Source organism: Somniosus microcephalus, chromosome 9, assembly GCF_052327205.1.
Source record: "Somniosus microcephalus isolate GS21.2 chromosome 9, FLI_Smic_1.0, whole genome shotgun sequence".
In the NCBI taxonomy this organism is placed as follows: Eukaryota; Metazoa; Chordata; class Chondrichthyes; order Squaliformes; family Somniosidae; genus Somniosus; species Somniosus microcephalus.
Genome location: NC_140995.1, coordinates 6,617,188 through 6,637,428, shown reverse-complemented (window position 1 = coordinate 6,637,428; position 20,241 = coordinate 6,617,188). Strand labels below are relative to the sequence as shown.

The window sequence follows — 20,241 nt, the reverse complement described above, 5'->3', positions numbered from 1 at the left end:
AGTCATTCTGAATGTGTGGGAGATGGTGGGCCTGAAAATTTCCCGTGCTCCCAGACTAACTGCACTTTGGGTCAAGTTTAGTGTAGTGAGGAAAAATTAAAGAAAAAAAATGAAAAGGAAATCGCAAGCGTCTCAGTTTACGCTGGTATCAAGTGACTCGGACACCTCTCTGCTCCTAAATCTCGGCAGCGCATCAATCCAGGAAATTCGCAAGTGTTGGTCTTTTGCAGCGGGAGCTGCGTAAATGAGCGGCAGGCGGTTTCGACAGACTTGTGTTGGAATCTGCGCAAACTATTGAGGAAATTCGTCGTTGCAATATTGGCCCAGAACTTCGGGTCTCCACGGGTGAGTACGCACGGGGTACTCACCCGTAAGCCCAATGGAAGTGCCGGTTTCCTGCATGCACTGCGTGGGAAACCGGCACTTCCGTTCCCCTGAAAGAAGGGGTTCAGAGTTCGAACGCGTGCGCGGGCGAGGCTGCGCGTGCGCATCGAACTTCGTTTTTTTTTGCAGGTTTTCCCGGGAAGGTAAGTCTCCAGAAGTTAGACATGTAAAAAGCAGGCGTAAGGCCTGCTTTTTACAAGGTAAGTGGTGAATTAATTAAAATTAAAACATTTTTTCCACAGGTTTATTATTTTTTAATACTTTAAAGAAAGGTAAGTTTATTTTTAGCCCCGTTAGAAAATAAAATTATTTTTTCAAAAATTTAAATTATTGTTTAAAATAGTTATTTCATGTAATTTATAGTTTATTTAAAAAATGTGGTTTTAAAAAAATTTATTTCAAGATTTAGTGCTGTTTTGGGGCCGTGCTATTTATAAATCTTGACAGCTCTTCCTGTCAGACTTATGAATGGAGCATTCCCTGCTCCGATTGGCTCCCCATGGCCCACGTGATCCCAGGGGACGCATCGAACTAACTGCGCCCCTGGGATACGCAAGCACTGCGCACCGGCAGTTGGAGCAGGCCCAGGATCGGAATCCCACGCGGGCCCACAGCTCAACGGCCGGCGCGCTAGGTAAGTGCAGGTTGGGGGCTTGCACCCGCGGGAAGCCCCCGACCCGAATTTCTGTGCCATGATTCAGCATAAAACCCGCATCAATCAGTTATGCGCAAATTTCCTCAAAAAAAAAACCCAACACCACTCTTGCACCATGGCGACGGCGATGCTTTCCAGGAAACTTCGTGTCATTAGCTGCAATTTTTTTTTGTTTCAGAAAGAGATCTACAGGTTAAAAATATTTAGTGAGCGTGAAGCTAAACCGCAAATTTATCTCACGAACCTGAAGTGATGGGAAATTTTGTTTCACAGCTTGATAGTTGGAAACTTAATACGTAGGGAGTGTCTTCATTATGCTTCAACAATATTATTAGTAAACCAACTGGGAAATAAAAGGTTCAACAATTTTATTACACCAAGACTTTAGATTTAAGATCTAATGTATTGCAAATACGGGTGAACATAAAGCAAGAGTGATGCCATGTCATTTATTAAATCTAATAATTGATAAGGTAACACTACATCAAGTCTGACTTGCAGCATTACCACCGTTGTGTTGGATTGAATACAGGAATTGAAGGCAGGGATTCAATTATTTTTGCAAATCCCAGCATTCCCATGAGCCATCATCTTCATACCATGGCCTAGAAATTGGGTTGGGCCGCCAAAGTGGCGCACAAGTCGCCTGAGCGCAGGATTTAGCGCAGCGTGCGAGGCTTCAGCGATCGTCAGATATTCAGTTTCATTGCCCCTCGAGGGACACGGGGCGAGGCTCGAGGCGCTCCGCGTCCCTCTTAGGGCGCTGAAACTGAATATCGCAGCGCAACGTGCCACAGCGCCACATGCTGCGGCACGGCACGCTGCGGTACTGCAGGCCTTCCTCCCACTGTTAAGGGGGAGGGGCCTGCAACAGCGCGATCCCCGATCGCGAGTGCCGGCAAATGAGCCCGGCACCGAGGAGAAGTGCCGGGCTCTCGGGAAACAGCCAGCAATGCCGTGGAGGGGGGGTTAGGAGGCCGGGGACGGAGGTGCTGGCAGGCGGCCGCCGAAAAAGGCGGCCGCCCCGCACCTCCACCTTAACTTGCGCCGCTGCCGGCACAGTAAGGCCCCGTGATACCGCGAACGGGGCGCGAATGGGGCGCTGCACACACTGATGACGTCATCGGTGGCGGCGCAGCGCAAAAGGCTAACGCCACCATTATCGCCCCAACTCAGTACCGTGGGAGGCGCAGCCAGTGGCGCTACTCACCCAATTTCTCCCCCCATGTGTTTGTGTGGTACAATGAGAAAACCTGCATTACTTCACAGTTCCAACTGTTGCGGATGGAAATGACCCAAATTTATCATAGAAACATAGAAGATAGGAGCAGGAGTCGGCCATTTGGCCCCTCGAGCCTGCTCCGCCATTCAATGAGATCATGGCTGATCATCCACATTCAGTACCCTGTCCCTGCCTTCTCCCCATACCCCTTGATTCCTTTAGCCTTAAGAAATATATCCAACTCCTTCTTGAATATATTTAATGAATTGGCCTCTACTGCCTTCTGTGGTAGAGAATTTCACAGGTTCACCACTCTCTGGGTGAAGAAATCCCTCCTCATCTCTGTCCTAAATGGCTTACCTCTTATCCTTAGACTGTGACCCCTGGTTCTGGACTCCCCCGCCATCGGGAACATCCTTCCAGCATCTAGTCTGTCTAGTCCTGTTAGAATTTTATAAGTTTCAATGAGATCCCCTCTCATTCTTCTAAACTCCAGTGAGTACAAGCCCAATCGACCCAATCTCTCCTCATACGTCATTCCTGCCATCCCAGGTATCAGTCTGGTGAATCTTCGCTGAACTCCTTCCATGGCAAGAACGTCCTTCCTCAGATAAGGCGACCAAAACGGCACACAATACTCAAGGTGTGGTCTCACCAAGGCCCTGTACAACTGCAGCAAGACATCCTTGTTCCTTTACTCGAACCCTCTCGCTACGAAGGCCAACATACCATTTGCCTTCTTAACCATTAATAGATGGCAGATTCGTTCAGTGTGGATAAATGTAAAATAATTATTTTAATAAATATTCAAGAGATGACTAGGTATGTCTCTAGAGAGAGAAGGGATTCGATGAAAAGTCGAAGTTGGGGTTTGTCTATCAAAGAGAGTAGGCGTGTTTTGCCAACTGACCTTTTTCTGTTCCGATGAATTATATTCCTGTTCTTTGTTTATGGAAATAAACTTATTGAATCTCAACCCAATAAATAAGGCAAAGTTAGAATAAAAAACAGAATTTGCTGCATGAAATAAGAATTCACAGTTTATAGAGTGAACTACAATAAGCACATTTTCTGCACATATATTGTTGCTGCTCTGGGACTTGTTGGACTGAAGGTGAAGCACATTTATCAATTCCCCCCCCCCCCCCCCCATTCTTTATTATTGGAATGAGTCTGTTGGGGGTTATCTTCATGAAGTGGATATGCTTTCTAATCCATGTACATAATTAGACATTTAAACAACAACTTGTATTTATATAGCGCCTTTAACATAGTAAAACGTCCCAAGGTGCTGCACAGGAGTATTTTAAGACAAAAAATTTGACACTGATCCACATAAGGAGAAATTAGGGTAGGTGACCAAAAGCTTGGTCAAAGAGGTCAGTTTTAAGGAGCGTCTTAAAGGAGGAAAGAGAGGTAGAGAGGTGGAGAGGTTTAGGCAGGGAATTCCAGAGCTTAGGGCCCAGGCAGCTGAAGGCACGGCCACCAATGGTTGAGCGATTATAATCAGGGATGCTCAAGAGGGCAGAATTAGAGGAGCGCAGATATCTCGGGGGGTTGTGGGGCTGGAGGTGATTACAGAGATAGGGAGGGGGCGAGGCCCTGGAGGGATTTGAAAACAAGGATGAGAATTTTGAAATCGAGGCGCTGCTTAACCGGGAGTCAATGTAGGTCAGCGAGCACAGGGGGTGATGGGCGAACAGGACTCGGTGCGAGTTAGGACACGGGCAGCCGAATTTTGGATCACCTCAAGTTTATGTAGGGTAAAATGTGGGGGGCCAGCCAGGAGTGCATTAGAATAGTCAAGTCCTGAGGTAACAAAGGCATGGATGAGGGTTTCAGCAGCGGATGAGCTGAGGCGGGGCGGAGACGGGCGATGTTACGGACGTGGAAATAGGCAGTCTTAGTTATGCTCATTTCAGGGTCAAATATGACACCAAGGTTGCGAACAGTGTGGTTTAGCCTCAGACAGATGTTAGGGAGAGGGATGGAGTCAGTGGCTAGGGAACGGAGTTTGTGGCAGGGACCGAAAACAATGGCTTCGGTCTTCCCAATAGAGAAAAGTTCTGCTTATCGGACAAGCAGTTTGCCAATTTAGAGACCATGGAGGGGTTGAGAGAAGTGGTGGTGAGGTAGAGCTGGGTGTCGTCAGCGTACATGTGGAAACTGACGGTGTTTTTGGATGATGTCACCAAGGGGCAACATGTAGATGAGAAATAGGAGGGGGCCGAGGATAGATCCTTGGGGGACACCAGAAGTAACGATGCGGGAGTGGGAAGAGAAGCCGTTGCCGGTGATTCTCTGGCTACAATTAGATAGATAAGAATGGAACCAGGCGAGTGCAGTCCCACCCAGCTGGACGATGGTGGAGAGGCGTTGGAGAAGGATAGAGTGGTCAACCGTGTCAAAGGCTGCAGACAAGTCAAGAAGGACAAGGAGGGATAATTAACTTTGTCACAGTCACAAAGGATATCATTTGTGACTTTGATGAGAGCCGTTTCGGTACTGTGGCAAGGGCAGAAATATCATTGGAGGGATTGAAAGATGGGCACGGATTTGGGAGGCGACAACATGTTCAAGGACTTTAGAGAGGAAAGGGATGTTGGAGATGGGGCGGTAGTTTGCAAGGACGGAGGGATCAAGGGTTGTTTTTTTGAGGAGAAGGGTGATGATGGCAGATTTGAGGGGGAGGGGGACAGTACCTGAGGAGAGAGAACCGATAACAATGTCAGCTAACATGGGGGGCAAGGAAGGGAAGTTGGGTGGTCAGCAATTTGGTGGGAATAGGGTCGAGGGAGCAGGAGGTGGGTCTCATGGATAAGATGAGCGCGAAGAGGTCACGAGGGGAGATCGGAGAGAAACTGGAGAAAGATGAGATTTCAGGGCTAGGGCAGGGGGGATCCTTAGAGGAAGCAGCTTAATGGCTCTTGCCACTTCTGCTGCATTTTCATCCAAGTAATAATGACTAGCTCCTATTTCACCCTGTTTAACAGATAATAGTGTAAATATATTTTTGAATAGTACATTTTTTACATGGACACTATTACAGTTCTATCCCAGATAAGTATAAGGAGTTGTGGAAAATCAGCTGTTCGCATAGCAAATGTCATTGTTCATTTAACACATGAATAAAGTGTGTCAGTGTTATATTTGTGCAAGGATTTAATTGTATTAATAGATGCAAGTTATAGAGAATCCTGGGTTGGGCTGATTAAAAAGAGGCAAAGATGTATTTTTTAAAAAAGCTAGAAGCTGAACCTTCCATCTCCCCGTATTAAATACGTCAGGGTAGATTTAGACTTTGTGCGAAAGTTTAAAATGGGTGATCGCGAGTCGGCAGTCTGTTTTACATCTCCTGATTTTTATTTCCATTGAAGATTTACTCAATTATTTTACAGTGCTTCAAGATCCCGCCCTCCTACTCCTAACAGTGATTCTGAATTGGTCAGCAAGCCTTCAGAAAGAGGGCTGAAAAGAATCAATGCAGAAATGCACTGGGCTTGGGGAGAACTCCCTCAAACTCCCAAGGTAACTGGAAAAATGTTTAAAAATTATGTAATTGTGAAAGTGTGTCCATAATGCCATTCATTTATCTGGAGACGGAAACCTCCAAAGTATGGAATGAGAAAAGGTCATTTGACTCACTCTGGTCTAGCGGAACCCAAACTGAGCATCGGCAGAGCAGGTTAATGGTGAGTAAGTGCTGCTTGATCGTACCGCAGACGACTCCTTGTATCACTTTGCTGCTGATTGAGTGTCGGCTACTTGGGCAGTACATTGGGGAGACCAAACGCAGATTGGGCGACCGCTTTACGGAACACCTCCGTTCAGTCCGTAAGGGTGACCCCGAGCTTCCGGTCGCCTGTCACTTTAATTCTCCGCTTCACTCCCACTCTGATCTCTCTGTCCTCGGCCTATTACATTGTTCCAATGAAGCTCAACGTAAGCTCGAGGAACAGCACCTCATCTTTCGATTAGGCACTTTAAAGCCTTCTGGCCTCAACATTGAGTTCAGCAATTTCAAACTATAATCCATGCCCCCATTTTTCATGCTGTTTGATTTTGCCATTCCCATTTGCAACATTTTATCTTTCCTGCCTCTTACAAAAGCACAGTATATTCCTTCAATTCCTTCCACCCCCCCTGTCTCTGCACCTGCTTAATATCTGTTACATCTCCAGCTTTTTCCAGTTCTGATGAAGGGTCCCAGACCTGAAACGTTAACTCTGTTTCTCTCTCCACGGATGCTGCCTGGCCTGCTGAGTATTTCCAGCGTTTTCTGTTGTTATTTCAGATTTCCAGCATCCGCAGTATTTTGCTATTATACTTGGGCAGTATTTGGCTGGGTTGAATCTGTCCTGCGATTTGTGGACCGGGCATACATGGAAAATTTTCCACGTGGTCTGGTAGATGCTTCTGTTATAGCTGTACTCGGAGCAGCTTGGCTAGATGTGCGACTGGTTCTGGAGTACAGGGATTCAACACTTGCAGCCAGGATATTGTCGGGGCCCGTAGCCTTTGCTGTATCCAGTGCACTCGCCCATTTCTCGATGTCCCGGTGAATGAATCCAATTTACCGAAGACTGACATCTGTGGTGGTGAGGACCTCAGGAGGAGGCCGAGAAGGATCATCCACTCGGCACTTCTGGCTGAGGGTGGTTGTGAACACTTCAGCCTCGTCTTTTGCAGTCACGTGCTGGGATCTGTCACCATTGAAGCTGTGGTTCAGTAGGTAGCACACCCGCCTCTTGAGTCAGAAGGTTGTGGGTTCACAGTCCCACTCCAGGGACTTGAGCACGTAAAGCTAGGCTAACACTCCAGTGCAGTGTTGCGGGAGTGCTGCACTGTCGGAGGTGCCGTTTTTCGGATGAGACGTTAAACCGAGGCCCCGTCTGCTCTCTTGGGTGGACGTAAAAGATTCCATGGCACTATTTCGAAGAAGAGCAGGGTTGTTATCCCTGGTGTCCTGGGACTAATATTTATCTGTCATTATCACATTGCTGTTTGTGGGAGCTTGCTGTGCGCAAATTGGCTGCCGCTTTTCCCACATTTCAACAGTGACTGCACTCCAAAAGTATTTCATTGACTGTAAAGCTCTTTGAGATGTTTGGTGGTCGTGAAAGGTGCTATATAAATGCAAGTCTTTCTTTCATTGAAGCTGGGGATGTTCGTGGAGTCTTCTCCTCCTGTTAGTTGCTTAATTGTCTACCACCATTCGCAACTAGATGTGGCAGGGCTGAAGAGCTTTGATCTGACCCGTTGGTTGTGGGATTGATTTGCTCTGTCCGTAACATGCTGCTTGTGTTGTCTAGCATGTATGTTGTCTTGTGTTGTAGCTTCACCAGGCTGGCACCTCATTTTTCAAGTACGCTTGGTGCTGTTTCTGGCCTGCTCTTCAACACTCCTCATTGAACTCATTGAACCAGGGTTGGTCATCTGGCTTTATGGTGATGGAGGAGTGAGGGATACGCTGGACCATAAGGTGCAGATTGTGGTGGAATACAATTCTGCTTCTGCTGATGGTCCACAGAGCCTTATAAATGCCCAGATTTGAGCTACTAGATCTGTTTGGTCGGTGGTGGTACTACCGAGCCACTCTTGGGGATGGACATTGAAGTTAGTCTGTGTACAATATACATTGTCGTAGAGCCATAGAAATGTCAGTGCAAAAGGGGGCTATTTGTCCCATCAGACCTACTCCAGTGTTAGCTCTATTTATTTCCTTGCTCATTCCCCATACCCTTTAATGTTTTTCCCTTTTCAAATGTTTAGCTAATGTTCTTTTAAATGTCTTGCTTGATTCTGCTTCAGCAGTCTTCCATTAATACATTCTAAATTCTAATAACCCCATGTGAAAACATTCTGCCAATTCCGCCCCCTTTCCCTTTTGCTTTTAGTTTGTCCCTCCTTGTTTCTAGTTTACAGACTAGTGGAAATAATCTTTCACTATTTACCCTCTCAAACCCTTTCCAAATTTTGTGCACTTCTACTAGACGTCCCTTTAACCTTCTCTGCTTGAGTTTTTTTATTTGTTTATGGGATGTGGGCGTCGCTGGCAAGGCCGGCATTTATTGCCCATCCCTAGTTGCCCTTGAGAAGGTGGTGGTGAGCCGTCTTCTTGAACCACTGCAGTCCGTGTGGTGAACGTACTCCCACAGTGCTGTTAGGTAGGGGGTTCCAGGATTTTGACCCAGTGATGATGAAGGATTGGCGATATATTTCTAAGTTAGGATGGTGTGTAACTTGGAGGGGAACTTGGAGGTGGTGGTGTTCCCATGCACCTGCTGCCCTTGTCCTTCTAGGTGGAAGAGGTCGCGGGTTTGGGAGGTGCTGCCGAAGAAGCCTTGGCGAGTTGCTGCAGTGCATCTTGTAGATGGTACACACTGCAGCCACGGTACGCCGATGGTGGAGGGAGTGAATGTTTAAGGTGGTGGATGGGGTGCCAATCAAGCGGGCTGCTTTGTCCTGGATGGTGTCAAGCTTCTAGAGTGTTGCTGGAGCTGCACTCATCCAGGCAAGTGGAGAGTATTCCATCACACTCCTGACTTGTGCCTTGCAGATGGTGGAAAGGCTTTGGGGAGTCAGGAGGTGAGACACTCGCCATAGAATACCCAGCCTCTGACCTGCTTTTGTTGCCACAGTATTTATGTGGGTGGTCCAGTTAAGTTTCTGGTGCATGAAACACAAAAAGTTAGTATGCAGGTGCAGCAGGTGATCAGGAAGGCCAATGGAATCTTGGCTTTTATTGCAAGGGGGATGGAGTATAAAAACAGGGAAGTCTTGCTGCAGTTATACAGGGTATTGGTGAGGCCACACCTGGAATACTGCGTGCAGTTTTGGTTTCCATATTTATGAAAAGATATACTTGCTCTCGAGGCGGTTCAGAGAAGCTTCACTCGGTTGATTCCGGAGATGAGGGGGTTGACGTATGAGGAAAGGTTGAGTAGGTTGGGCCTCTACTCATTGGAATTCAGAAGAATGAGAGGCGATCTTATCGAAACATATAAGATTGTGAGGGGGCTTGATCGGGTGGATGCGGGGAGGATGTTTCCACTGATGGGTGAGACTAGAACTAGGGGGCATAATCTAAGAATAAGGGGCTGCCCTTTCAAAACTGAGATGAGGAGAAACTTCTTCACTCAGAGGGTTGTAAATCTATGGAATTTGCTACCCCAGAGAGCTGCGGAAGCTGCAACATTAAATAAATTTAAAATGGAGATAGACAGTTTCCTAGCTGATAAGGGAATTAGGGGTTACGGGGAGAGGGCAGGGAAGTGGACGTGAGTCTAGATTCAGATCAGCCATGATCCTATTGAATGGCAGAGCAGGCCCGAGGGGCCGTATGGCCTACTCCTGCTCCTACTTCTTACGTTCTTATGTTCTTATGTTCTGGTCAATGGTGACCCCCAGGATGTTGTCGGGGTCACCATTGATCAAAACTATAGAGTGAATATAGCTTTCAAGTTTCTTATTTTAACTAAATCCTCTTAACCCCTGTTACCATCCGAGTGAATTTACATTGTACTTCTTTACAGCTCCAATATCCTTTCTGCAGTGGGTGCCCAAAACTACACAACTACTGTGGTCTAACCAATATCTTGTACAGGTACATCACTACCTCCTTGCCTCTGTATTTAATGCTCTTGTGTATTTAATGCAGTTGTGAGCTGTGTATGTGCGACCACCACATTAACATGGTTAACAGTGGCGAGCTGCATCTGTCATGTGGCACTGTTTTCTCTTCATTCTCCTTCTTTTGCTCTTTCCCATTTTTCTCTCTCATATTTCTCCCCTTTCTCTTGTTTTTTTCTCGCTCACTCTCTCTCTCTTTGTAGCCTGCCTAACTCTGGGATTTGAGTGTTTTTTTTCAGGCATCCATACCCAGCAATCCTAGGAGTAGTGAAAGCCCTCTTATTAAAGTTAGCCGTTCTGTAGTTTATTAGGCGTGGAACGATTTTGATAATGCTTGGTATGGATAAATAAGTGTAACAAATGTTAATCATCCTGAATCTTTTTTTCAGCTCCTTGCTCATCAGAAAACAGAAGAACTTAACAGGGTAAACATCACTCCATCAGGAAACACTCACTTCAGGGTGATTGAGAGCGTGCCTTTCGTTAACTCTGACCGTTCATCGACTCCCCCGCCGCTAGTGAAACCCGAGCCTTTAGCAGCAGGAGGGATTACATCCCAGTCGGTGGAGAGTTTTACCCCTGGTTCAGAACACTTTGAACCCTCAACAGCAACGGCTCCGTTGGTGCTAGAAAATAGGGAGTCAAACCATATTGGCAATCCGATCAGCAAAACTGATTCCCCATCCAAGAAGAAAGGTAAGACTGCCTGAAGTGGCACCAGGGAATCACTGTGCTACAGATGCTGTGATTGTGAAACGAAACTGCATGATCTTAGTCTTCATTTTTCATAAAAGAATAAAAATACAGGTTGAGCGTCCAAAAAACAGAGTTCTGGAATCCGGACTCCGGGACAATTGTTGGCAGGGTCGTCCGAAACCCGTAAAATGTTCCGGAATCCGGACACCCTGAGGGAGGCTTGTGTATATTACCAAAAACCAGAAATAGCGCAACCTGGGCCCAGGCATTTCTGGACTTGGCACGTGTTTCTGATGTCCGAAGTCCGGAAATAACGCAACCGGGACTCTGGCGCTTCCGGACTTCGGACATCAGAAACACGTTCCGAAGTCCGGAAAAACCCGAAAACCGACTCAGCCTCGTTCCCGAGGTTGGTGGATTCGGGACGCTCAACCTGTACTACTTATTGGGACACATACATATATAAATGTTGAATACTTTCAGAGTGGAGTGCAGCGGTCCTGAAACCTTAGAAACGAATTGATGAACATGAGCGAGAAACAGAGTGGACGTGTCAGGTCGATGACCCTTCGTCAGATCTGCTGATGGAATAGTTCTGATGAAGGGTCCTCGACCTGAAATGTTGACTCTATTTCTCTCTCCACGGATGCTGCCCGACCCGCTCAGTATCTCCAGCATTTTCTGTTTTTATTTCAGAATTCCAGCATCCACGGTATTTTGCTTTTGATTACCTTGAGTGTTGACTTTTGAGTATTGGAAATGAGCTACGTAGGTACAAGAAACATCAGCGAACATGGGATAATTCAAAGATCTGAAAACTGCATCAATTTTTAGTAATTTTGCATAAAGGGCATTGGGGCTAACATTTACCAAGTCATGAAAGTACAGACTGTTCCATTTGAAAATGTTTCCTCTTTGGAGTCTAGAAGTAGATTCTCCTCTGCCGCTCCCCACAAGGTGAGCTCTTATCTTCTGCATGACACATTGAGTAGCAGATGAAATATCAAATGAGCTGCCAGAAATTTGAAATGTAGATAATGCTGTTGGCAGCTATAGCGGTGGTTCATTCACAGAATCCTGACAAAGCAAAGCCCAGAATAGCCAGCAAGAAACTCGGGACATGTCAAGACCCCTCTTATAATATGCAACAAAGATTTGAGGCTGCATATCCACTTACAAGCCTGTAATTCCTGCTAGGCATTTTAAAAACCAAGGTCTCACACCGTTAAACGTTCCTGTATTACATTGAAAGGTTTCACGTGCTTGTGCAGCTCCCACAGCAGAATGTATTAAACGTTTCTATTGTATATTTCCAGACCAAACCAGATGTTTCTTTCTTCTGTAAAACTTTCTCTTTCGATCCTTCTGCTGTTCCATAAGTTATGTTTCCAAAATACGGCACATTCCTTTGCAAACTGTTTCTGGTGGGGTGGGGGGTTGTTGCGGGGGGTGTGGCTGGGTGTTGGTGTGGGATGGGGGGGTGGGGGTGTGTGGAGCGGGGGAGGGGGGTTGTGGGGTGGTGGGTGGGGGTGGTTGGGGTGGGGGTAGGGGGGTTGTGGGGTGGGGGAGGGGGGTTGTGGGGCGGGGGAGGGGGGTTGTGGGGTGGGGGAGGGGGTTGTGGGGTGGGGGGAGGGAAGGTTGGGGTGGGGGGTTTGGGGGGAGGGGGTGGTTGGGGGAGGGGGGTTATGGGGGTGGTAGTGGTTGGGGTGGGGGGAGGGGGGTTGTGGGGTGGGGGGAGGGGGGTTGTGGGGAGGGGGGTTGTGGGGTGGGGGGAGGGGGGTTGGGGGGTTGTGGGGTGGGGGAGGGGGGTTGGGTGGGGGGAGGGGGGTTGTGGGGTGGGGGGAGGGGGGTGGTGGGTGGGGGTTGTGGGGGAGGGGGTGGTTGGGTGGGGGTAGGGGGGTTGTGGGGTGGGGGAGGGGGGTTATGGGGGGTGGTGGTTGGGAGGGGGGTTGTGGGGTGGGGGAGGGGGTGGTTGGGGTGGGGGGAGGGGGGTTGTGGGGTGGGGAGGGGGTGGTTGGGGTGGGGGTAGGGGGGTTGTGGGGTGGGGGAGGGGGGTTATGGGGGGTGGTGGTTGGGAGGGGGGTTGTGGGGTGGGGGAGGGGGTGGTTGGGGTGGGGGGAGGGGGGTTGTGGGGTGGGGAGGGGGTGGTTGGGGTGGGGGTAGGGGGGTTGTGGGGTGGGGAGGGGTGTTGTGGGGTGGGGGGTGGAGGTATGGGGTGAAAGGGGGTGGGGTGGGGGTTGGTGGTGGGGTGGGGGGAGGGCGGTTGTGAGGTGGGGGTGGTTGGGGTGGGGGGAGGGGGGTTGTGGGGTGGGGGTGGGGTTGGTGAAAAGTGGAGTGAATTAGCACGGTGGGTGGTCAGCTGGAGCATGGGCTGAGGACTGAGCCTGTGAATGAGGTGAGTTTTATCTGTGCCAATCTGCTAAGAGATCTGTTTCATTGTAGTGGACGATTTCCCCTTGCAGATGGGGGGGAAAAACCAGTTCATTTAAAAGATTTGCTGGAACTCTATAGCAATATGTCGGATTGGGATTTGTGTGATCTTCTAATTGATGTCTCTTGTGTTGGTACAATGGAAGTGACACTGCTGCTGAAGTCCCGAATAAATCTACAGTTTCTCTTTTTCACCCCAGATAAGCGCAGCCGGCACCTGGGCGCTGATGGCGTCTACCTGGATGATATCACGGAGATGAATCCTGAAGTTGCAGCACTTTATTTTCCAAAATGGTAATTTCCAGGAAGCTGTAGATTTTCTCTTGAAGTTCAGTGGTTGGCGTAATGTAAACTCGAAAGTATCTGACAGGCTTAAAAAAAAGTCCTGTAACTCTTTCTTTTGCAGTGAGAATGGCGCCGCGAGTAGGAATTGGCCTGAAAATGGAGCACATTTAGAAAGTCAGTCACCACAGTCTGTCGGAAGCTCTGGAATGGACAGTGGAGTTGACAGCTTCTCTGACACTATTGGGGACTTGCCGACCATCTCCATTTCACTCTGTGGCGGACTTAATGACGATAAAGAAATAACGAAAGGTAAAAGTTCCATGAGGCTTAAACGTGTGCTTGCCACAGCAATAGTAACAAAGCAAGACTCACTCTATTTAATCCATATGTTGCAAATATGCCACAACAACCAATGTATTCGTCTAGCTGCTGTGTGGCCTGATGTTCGTTCAATGTTTTTGGTGGGTGGGTGTCCATCAGCCCATAAAATAAAGAAAGACTTGCATTTATATAGCGCCTTTCACCACCACCGGACGACTCAAAGCGCTTTACAGCCAATGAAGTATTTTTTTTTTGGAATGCAGTCACTGTTGTAATGTAGGAAACGCGGCAGCCAATTTGCGCACAGCAAGCTCCCACACACAGCAATGTGCTAATGACCAGATAATCTGTTTTGTTAGTTGAGGGATAAATATTGGCGGGGAGAACTCCCCTGCTCTTCTTCAAAATAGTGGCCGCGGGATCTTTTACATCCACCTGAGAGAGCAGACGGGGCCTCGGTTTAACGTCTCATCCAAAAGACGGCACCTCCGACAGTGCAGCACTCCCTCAGCACTGCACTGGGAGTGTCAGCCTAGCTTTATGTGCTCGAGTCCCTGGAGTGGGACTTGAACCCACAACCTTCTGACTCAGAGGCGAGTGTGCTACCCACTGAGCCACAGCTGACACCACCAACTGGATGTAATATAGGTGTGATTTGTACACCAGGCATCTGAGGCACATCATTGACTATTCATTTACTTTATATCTAATAAATGAGAACACTTAAGTTCAATCAGGCATTTTTCTAGTTTAGTTTGGATACATTCCACTGACCTACTTTACAGTAAACCAGTCATAAGCTGTACCAATCCTCCTCAGTATGAGGAAAGTACGATCACATGAGTCGTGTGGAAGAGACTCCCGTCAAAAGTAGTTAATGCTACATCAATTTTAACTCCTTTGGGGACGAGCTAGAAGAATATCCGGTTAAGAGCATGCTTTAGGTTATAAGAATATGCATAGACATTAATGATCCACTATGGGTCCTATGCTGCTGGGATTACAGAAACATCTGTGGCGTGCAACTGTTCAGGTTTGAAGATTGTAGTTTGTACCATTAGATTGAGGGTTTCACTAATTACTTTGGGAGATCTGGAAGACAGAGATTTATGTTGTAGGTTTTACCTGTCATTATTAACCTCCCTCAAAACATTAAATAAACTGGACACAGTTCATGATAAATTATATAGGGTTTGTGGTGAGGAACAGGTGTGACAAGTCAAATAGTATTTTCTTGTTCCGAGGAGAGAGTGAGGTTTCACTTCCTAATGGGGAGAAAACCGAATTCTATTTTAGTGAGTTTGGTATGCTGAGCCCAGTTCCTGATGGGCTCAAATCCACAAATGCATGCTGTCCAAAATTCAGAACTAATTGGTATGAAATTACAAAGAAGCCCTGCTAGGAGAAGCCAGCGAGATGGCTGCTGTGGAAATGAAAATAGCACACAGGTGCAACAAGGGACTGTTTTCCATGATCGCAAGAGTAGAGGGACCTTTCTTCTGCATCACACCCACGTAACCTGGGATATGACTCTGCCGATACTTACACGGAGTAAAAAAAAAGGAAAATGTTCCATTTCACAGCAGAAAAATTCACCAAATTTATTTTTCAAAAATAGTTGAAAAGTAAATAAATCATGCTATAGGCAATTTATTTTGAACATCATGCCTTTCAGTATAGTAAAGGGATAATACCTCCCTTTAGGGTTTTTTCTTTTTGCAGTGTATTATTTGGCTACTTTACTATTTTCTGATAATTCTTGTCTTATACAATGGCCTAGAAATTGGGTTGGGGCGCCAAAGTGGCGCAAAAGTCGGCTGAGCGCAGGATTTAGCGCAGCGATCGGAGTGATACCGATCGCCAGAAATTCAGTTTCAGTGCCCCTCGAGGGAGACGGGGCGAGGCTCGAGGCGCTCCACGCTCCTCTTAGGGCGCTGAAACTGATTATCGCAACGCAACGTGCCGCAGCGCCACATGCTGCGGCACGGCATGCTGCGGTACGGCAGGCCTTCCTCCCACTGTTAAGGGGGAGGTGCCTGCAACAGCGCGATCCCCGATCGTGAGTGCCGGCAAATGAGCCTGGCGCCAAGGAGAAGTGCCGGGCTCTCGGGAAACAGCCGGCAATGCCGCGGGGGGGGGGGGGGGGGCGGCGGGGGGTTGGGGGGGCGTGGGGTTAGGAGGCCGGGGACGGAGGTGCTGGCAGGTGGCCGCCGAAAAAGCGGCCGCCCCGCACCTCCACCTTAACTTGCGCTGCTGCCGGCACAGTAAGGCCCCGTGAACCGGGCGCGGGTAGCGAGCGGCGCAACTGCGCCGTTCGCTACCAAATATCGTGAACGGGGCACGAATGGGGCGCTGCGCACACCGATGACGTCATCGGTGGCGGCGCAGCGCAAATGCCTAACGCCACCATTAGCGCCCCTACTGAATATCGCGGGAGACGCAGCCAGTGGCGCTACAGCCACTGACTGCCTCTTTAGGCGCTAACAGGTGGCGCTACTCACCCAATTTCTCCCCCAATGTGTTTTAGCCCTCGGGGGGGTCGGGGGAGTACTGAGTGGGGTGCCTTGGAGATCATTCTTGGGACCACTGCTGTTTCCAGTTTATATCTCTGTGACTCTCTGCAAATTTGAAGATGATAACCAAACTAGAAAGAGCGGCGGTTTCAGAAAAGGTAAATCAGAAATTACAAAATATGTAAGTGGGCAGAGCAATGAGATGAAATTTACTGTGGACACTGGGTGTAAGAAGGATGGCAGCGCACGTAATCCACTAATGATATTGGAAGAGCTAAGGATGAAATTGAATGAAACCTTGGGAATTACAGCCTTCCGGACTCAATATCGAGTTCAACAATTTCAGATCATAACCTCGGCCCCTATTACATTTTTACTTATATTTTTTATCCACACCTTTGTTTTGGCCTTTCCCCCCCCCCTTTCCTTTTTTTTCTCTCTCCCACATGGCAGCTGTCTCCCATTCTGCCAGCACATTTCACACCTAATCTAGAGCCGTCTTTTGTCTCCACTAGTCCTATCACCATCTCGTCTGGTTTTGAATACCTCTTAATGTCTCTTCTCTTTTGTTCTCTCCCAGCCTGGCCTCTTAATCTATTTCATTCCCTGTGCCTCTTTAGTCTTGACAAAGGGTTTTCACCCGAAACATTGACTCTAATTTCTCTCCACGGATGTTGCCTGGCCTGCTGAGTTTTTCCAGCATTTTTCTGTTGTTACTTGGGAATCTTAGTTGACTTGACAGTCAACATGTCTAATTAATGCCTAGCAGTAATGAACAAAGCCAATAAAATATATAACCGAAACAGTAGAGCACAATTCAGAACAAGTCCTGCTCAGACTGTGCAGCACTTTGGTCAGACCACACCTTGAGTACTTGTCCACTTGTGATTGCCAAAACACGAGAGAGATTCAAGTGCTGGAGGCAGAGCCGAGAAGAGCCATGAGGCTAATCCCTGGTGTTCGAGGTGTGAGCTATGAGGAAAGACTGGAGAATCTTGGGTGTTTCAGTCTGGAAAAGAGGCATCCGAGAGCTGGTCTTGGAGATTTACAAGATTGTAAATGGTACGGTAAAGGTAAATCTTAAATTACTTTAAGTTGCGAGAGGGCATCGGTTCGAGCTAGTAAGAGGTAAATTTAGAGCTGATATCAGGAAGTGTGATCGACACATGGGATAGATTCCCAGATGGAGTAGTGGAGGCAAAAACCTTGGAATGCTTTAAGAAACACGTGGATGTTGCAGCGGGGGGAACTTGGGGTCTTTCTGGATAGATGAATTAAGATGGGCCGAATGGCCTTCAGATCTGTAATTATCTTGTATTTGAGAAAAGGCTTGAAATACAAATGTTTCTGTTCTTGCAGAACAGTTCGTGGAGCGTTCTGTAACTTATCAAGAGTTTGCAGAGAATCCAGGAATCATTGATGATCCCAATCTGGTTGTGAAGATTGGAAGCAAGTAAGTACAATGCAATGGACAGTTAGAGAAACAAAGTGCAGGATTTGTACCAACTGATTGCTCAGAATATTTCATAGATTGCAAGTGGGTTCTGTAGCAGTTTGGAGTTCTGTGATTAATTAGCAGAGTTCAATGTTTAATATTTGCATTGATCCTATACTGTGCCAGCATCTTGCTCAAATGTTTTGCAAGAGTCTAAAGGGACCACCAAAAAAATAAATCAAAAAGTAAAAGGAATCCATTGATTTATATTTTCTGTATATTTTTGCCCAATAAGGGGCACTTTTAATAGCAATTGTTTGCTTTTTTAACTATATTTTCAGAACTCTGACCTGGCGCTCTCTCTCTCTCTTTGGTTTCTACGTTAGTCACAGTTTTGCTGATCTTTTCTCTCATTTGCTGTGCTCTGTGCTGCCTTGTGATAAAGCCCCAGTCACAATGGGAGATCTTCTCTTAGTTCACTTTATCAAAACAATGCATAAGCCTGCGATTCTGCTATATATCTGACAATAACTAAGTTTTAATGATTGATTGGCTGGGGCTAAAACAGGCTGTTAATTGACTTTATAGCTCTGTCCCTGTCATTGCATCTCATTCTTCCATCACGTGGCTTCATTGTTAACTAGACGGATTGTTAAGACATACAACAACAACTTGCATTTATATAGCATCTTTAACACAGTAAAACGTCCCACACATTTCACGTTGAACACTGAAGTAGATAGAAGATTAACCAACCTGCCAGGATTCTATATTTTACATGACATTAATACAATCTTCATCTTTGACAAAAAATAGGTACTATAACTGGTCAACAGCTGCTCCCATGCTTCTAGCTGTGCAGACATTTCAGAAACCATTGCCAAAGGTGAGTTAACATTTAAATGGTAAATCCCTTGGCAAAGGGACCATGAAAGTCTAATTTCAATTAAAAATAATACAAGCTCGTGTCCTTACAATATGCTGGGCTGATTCTGTGCGACGAGGGACGTGATAATGTACCATGTGTTGTGTGCTAACTTCATAACCAGGAAATTATTATGAGAATTGTTATTGTACGAACACTTGGCGTGTTTGCATTGAATTCCCCAAGGACATTGATTGTTTGTACAATAACATCGCTCTCGGTCATTTCCACATTGAACTAACGCTCAAACTCTTTGTGTATTATTGTAGCGTTGCAATTCTCTACAATTTATAGTTTTCCTACTTTTTTTTTCCACCCTCAACAAGTCTTAATGCTGCTCTGTAGCAGGCTGGTAGGAAGCAAGGGGAATGTTCATTTTTCCCTCCGGTGGAAGGCCCGTTGCCGTGAAATGCAGTATCTAGTAGTTCAGCCAAAATCCGATAAAATTCAGGTTGCCTTGATTGGCTGTCCAGTGATTTAATCCATGACCTGGTTGTCAGGATGCAAGGGAGCTAAAAATGCGCAGGTAGGCGACCTGGCATAAGTGTCGCCCTCTGGGGACTTCCACTGCAAACCCTGCTGGACTTTACGGGGTTGAATGAAAATTCCCTCATTTGCATTCCTATGGTGCATACTTGCGCTACTCCGTGTTGAACACCACTTGGAAGAAGCACTGAGAGTAGCAAGGGCACAGAATGTACTCTGGGTGGGGGACTTCAATGTCCATCACCAAGAGTGGCTCAGAATCATCACTACTGACCGAGCTGGCCGAGTCCTGGAGGATGTAGCTGCCAGTCTGGGCCTGTGACAGGTGGTGAGAGAACCAACACGAGGGAAAAACCTACTTGACCTCGTCCTCACCAATCTACCTGTCGCAGATGCATCTGTCCATGACAGCATTGGTAGCAGCGACCACCGCACAGTCATTGTGGAGATGAAGTCCTGTCTTCACAATGAGGACACCCTCCATCTTGTGTGGCATTACCACCATGCTAAGTGGGATAGATTCAGAACAGATCTAGCAGCTCAAAAATGGGCATCCATGAGGCGCTGTGGGCCATCAGCAGCAGCAGAATTGTATTCCACCACAATTTGTAACCTCATGGCCCGGCATATCTACCACCACCATCAGGGAACCAACCCTGGTTCAATGAGGAGTGGAGTAGAGCATGCTGGGAGCAGCACCAGGCGTACCTAAGAAAAAAAATGAGGTGCCGACTTGAGGAAGCTGCAACACAGGACTGCATGCTATAGACGGAGCTAAGCGATCCCACAATCAACAGATCAGATGAAAGCTCTGCAGTCCTGCCACATCCAGTCATGAATGGTGGTCTACCATTAAACAACTAACAGGGGGAGGAGGCTCTGTGAATATCCCCATCCTCAGAGGAGGAATTGCAGTACAGACCTGCTTCTTGCAGGTCTGCTACCACTACCTGCCCAGAAGATGAAGAGGTAAGGTCCCATTGTGCCCCTTTATAAGGGGGCTTAAGAAATTTTAAAAATTAGCAAATTCCATGGGGTCCAGCCCGAATCTCCGATGGGCCTTTAGTTTGGTGAATGTCACTTTTGTGCTAATGCAGGTAAGAGCTGAACTTGTTTCTTTCTTTGCATCAAGAACTCTCAGTTAAGATTGGTTCGAATGTAGTGTATAGCTTGTCTATATTGTTCGTAACCAACAATTTGCCTCCTTTTTATCCTTCGAGAATATCTAGCGTATCACCTGGATTTCCTACAGTATCC

The 20,241-nt window shown here is 47.1% G+C and overlaps 1 protein-coding gene and 1 long non-coding RNA gene across 5 annotated transcripts in view; one reads left to right on the top strand and one right to left on the bottom strand.

Moving 5' to 3' along the window:
• Positions 1–20,241, bottom strand: part of LOC147112227 (uncharacterized) — an 89,072-nt gene that overhangs the window by 19,395 nt on the left and 49,436 nt on the right. The gene's annotated exons all lie outside the window — the stretch shown is intronic.
• lpin1a (lipin 1a) overlaps positions 1–20,241 on the top strand; it is a 212,518-nt gene that overhangs the window by 147,136 nt on the left and 45,141 nt on the right. For all 4 annotated transcript variants that reach the window (XM_085996297.1, XM_085996294.1, XM_085996296.1 and 1 more), the window contains 6 exons: positions 5,660–5,789; positions 10,283–10,589; positions 13,220–13,313; positions 13,426–13,613; positions 17,498–17,591; positions 18,390–18,459. In XM_085996297.1, the coding sequence (XP_085852423.1) occupies positions 5,660–5,789; positions 10,283–10,589; positions 13,220–13,313; positions 13,426–13,613; positions 17,498–17,591; positions 18,390–18,459 (883 nt within the window). The remainder of the gene's footprint in view (positions 1–5,659; positions 5,790–10,282; positions 10,590–13,219; positions 13,314–13,425; positions 13,614–17,497; positions 17,592–18,389; positions 18,460–20,241) is intronic.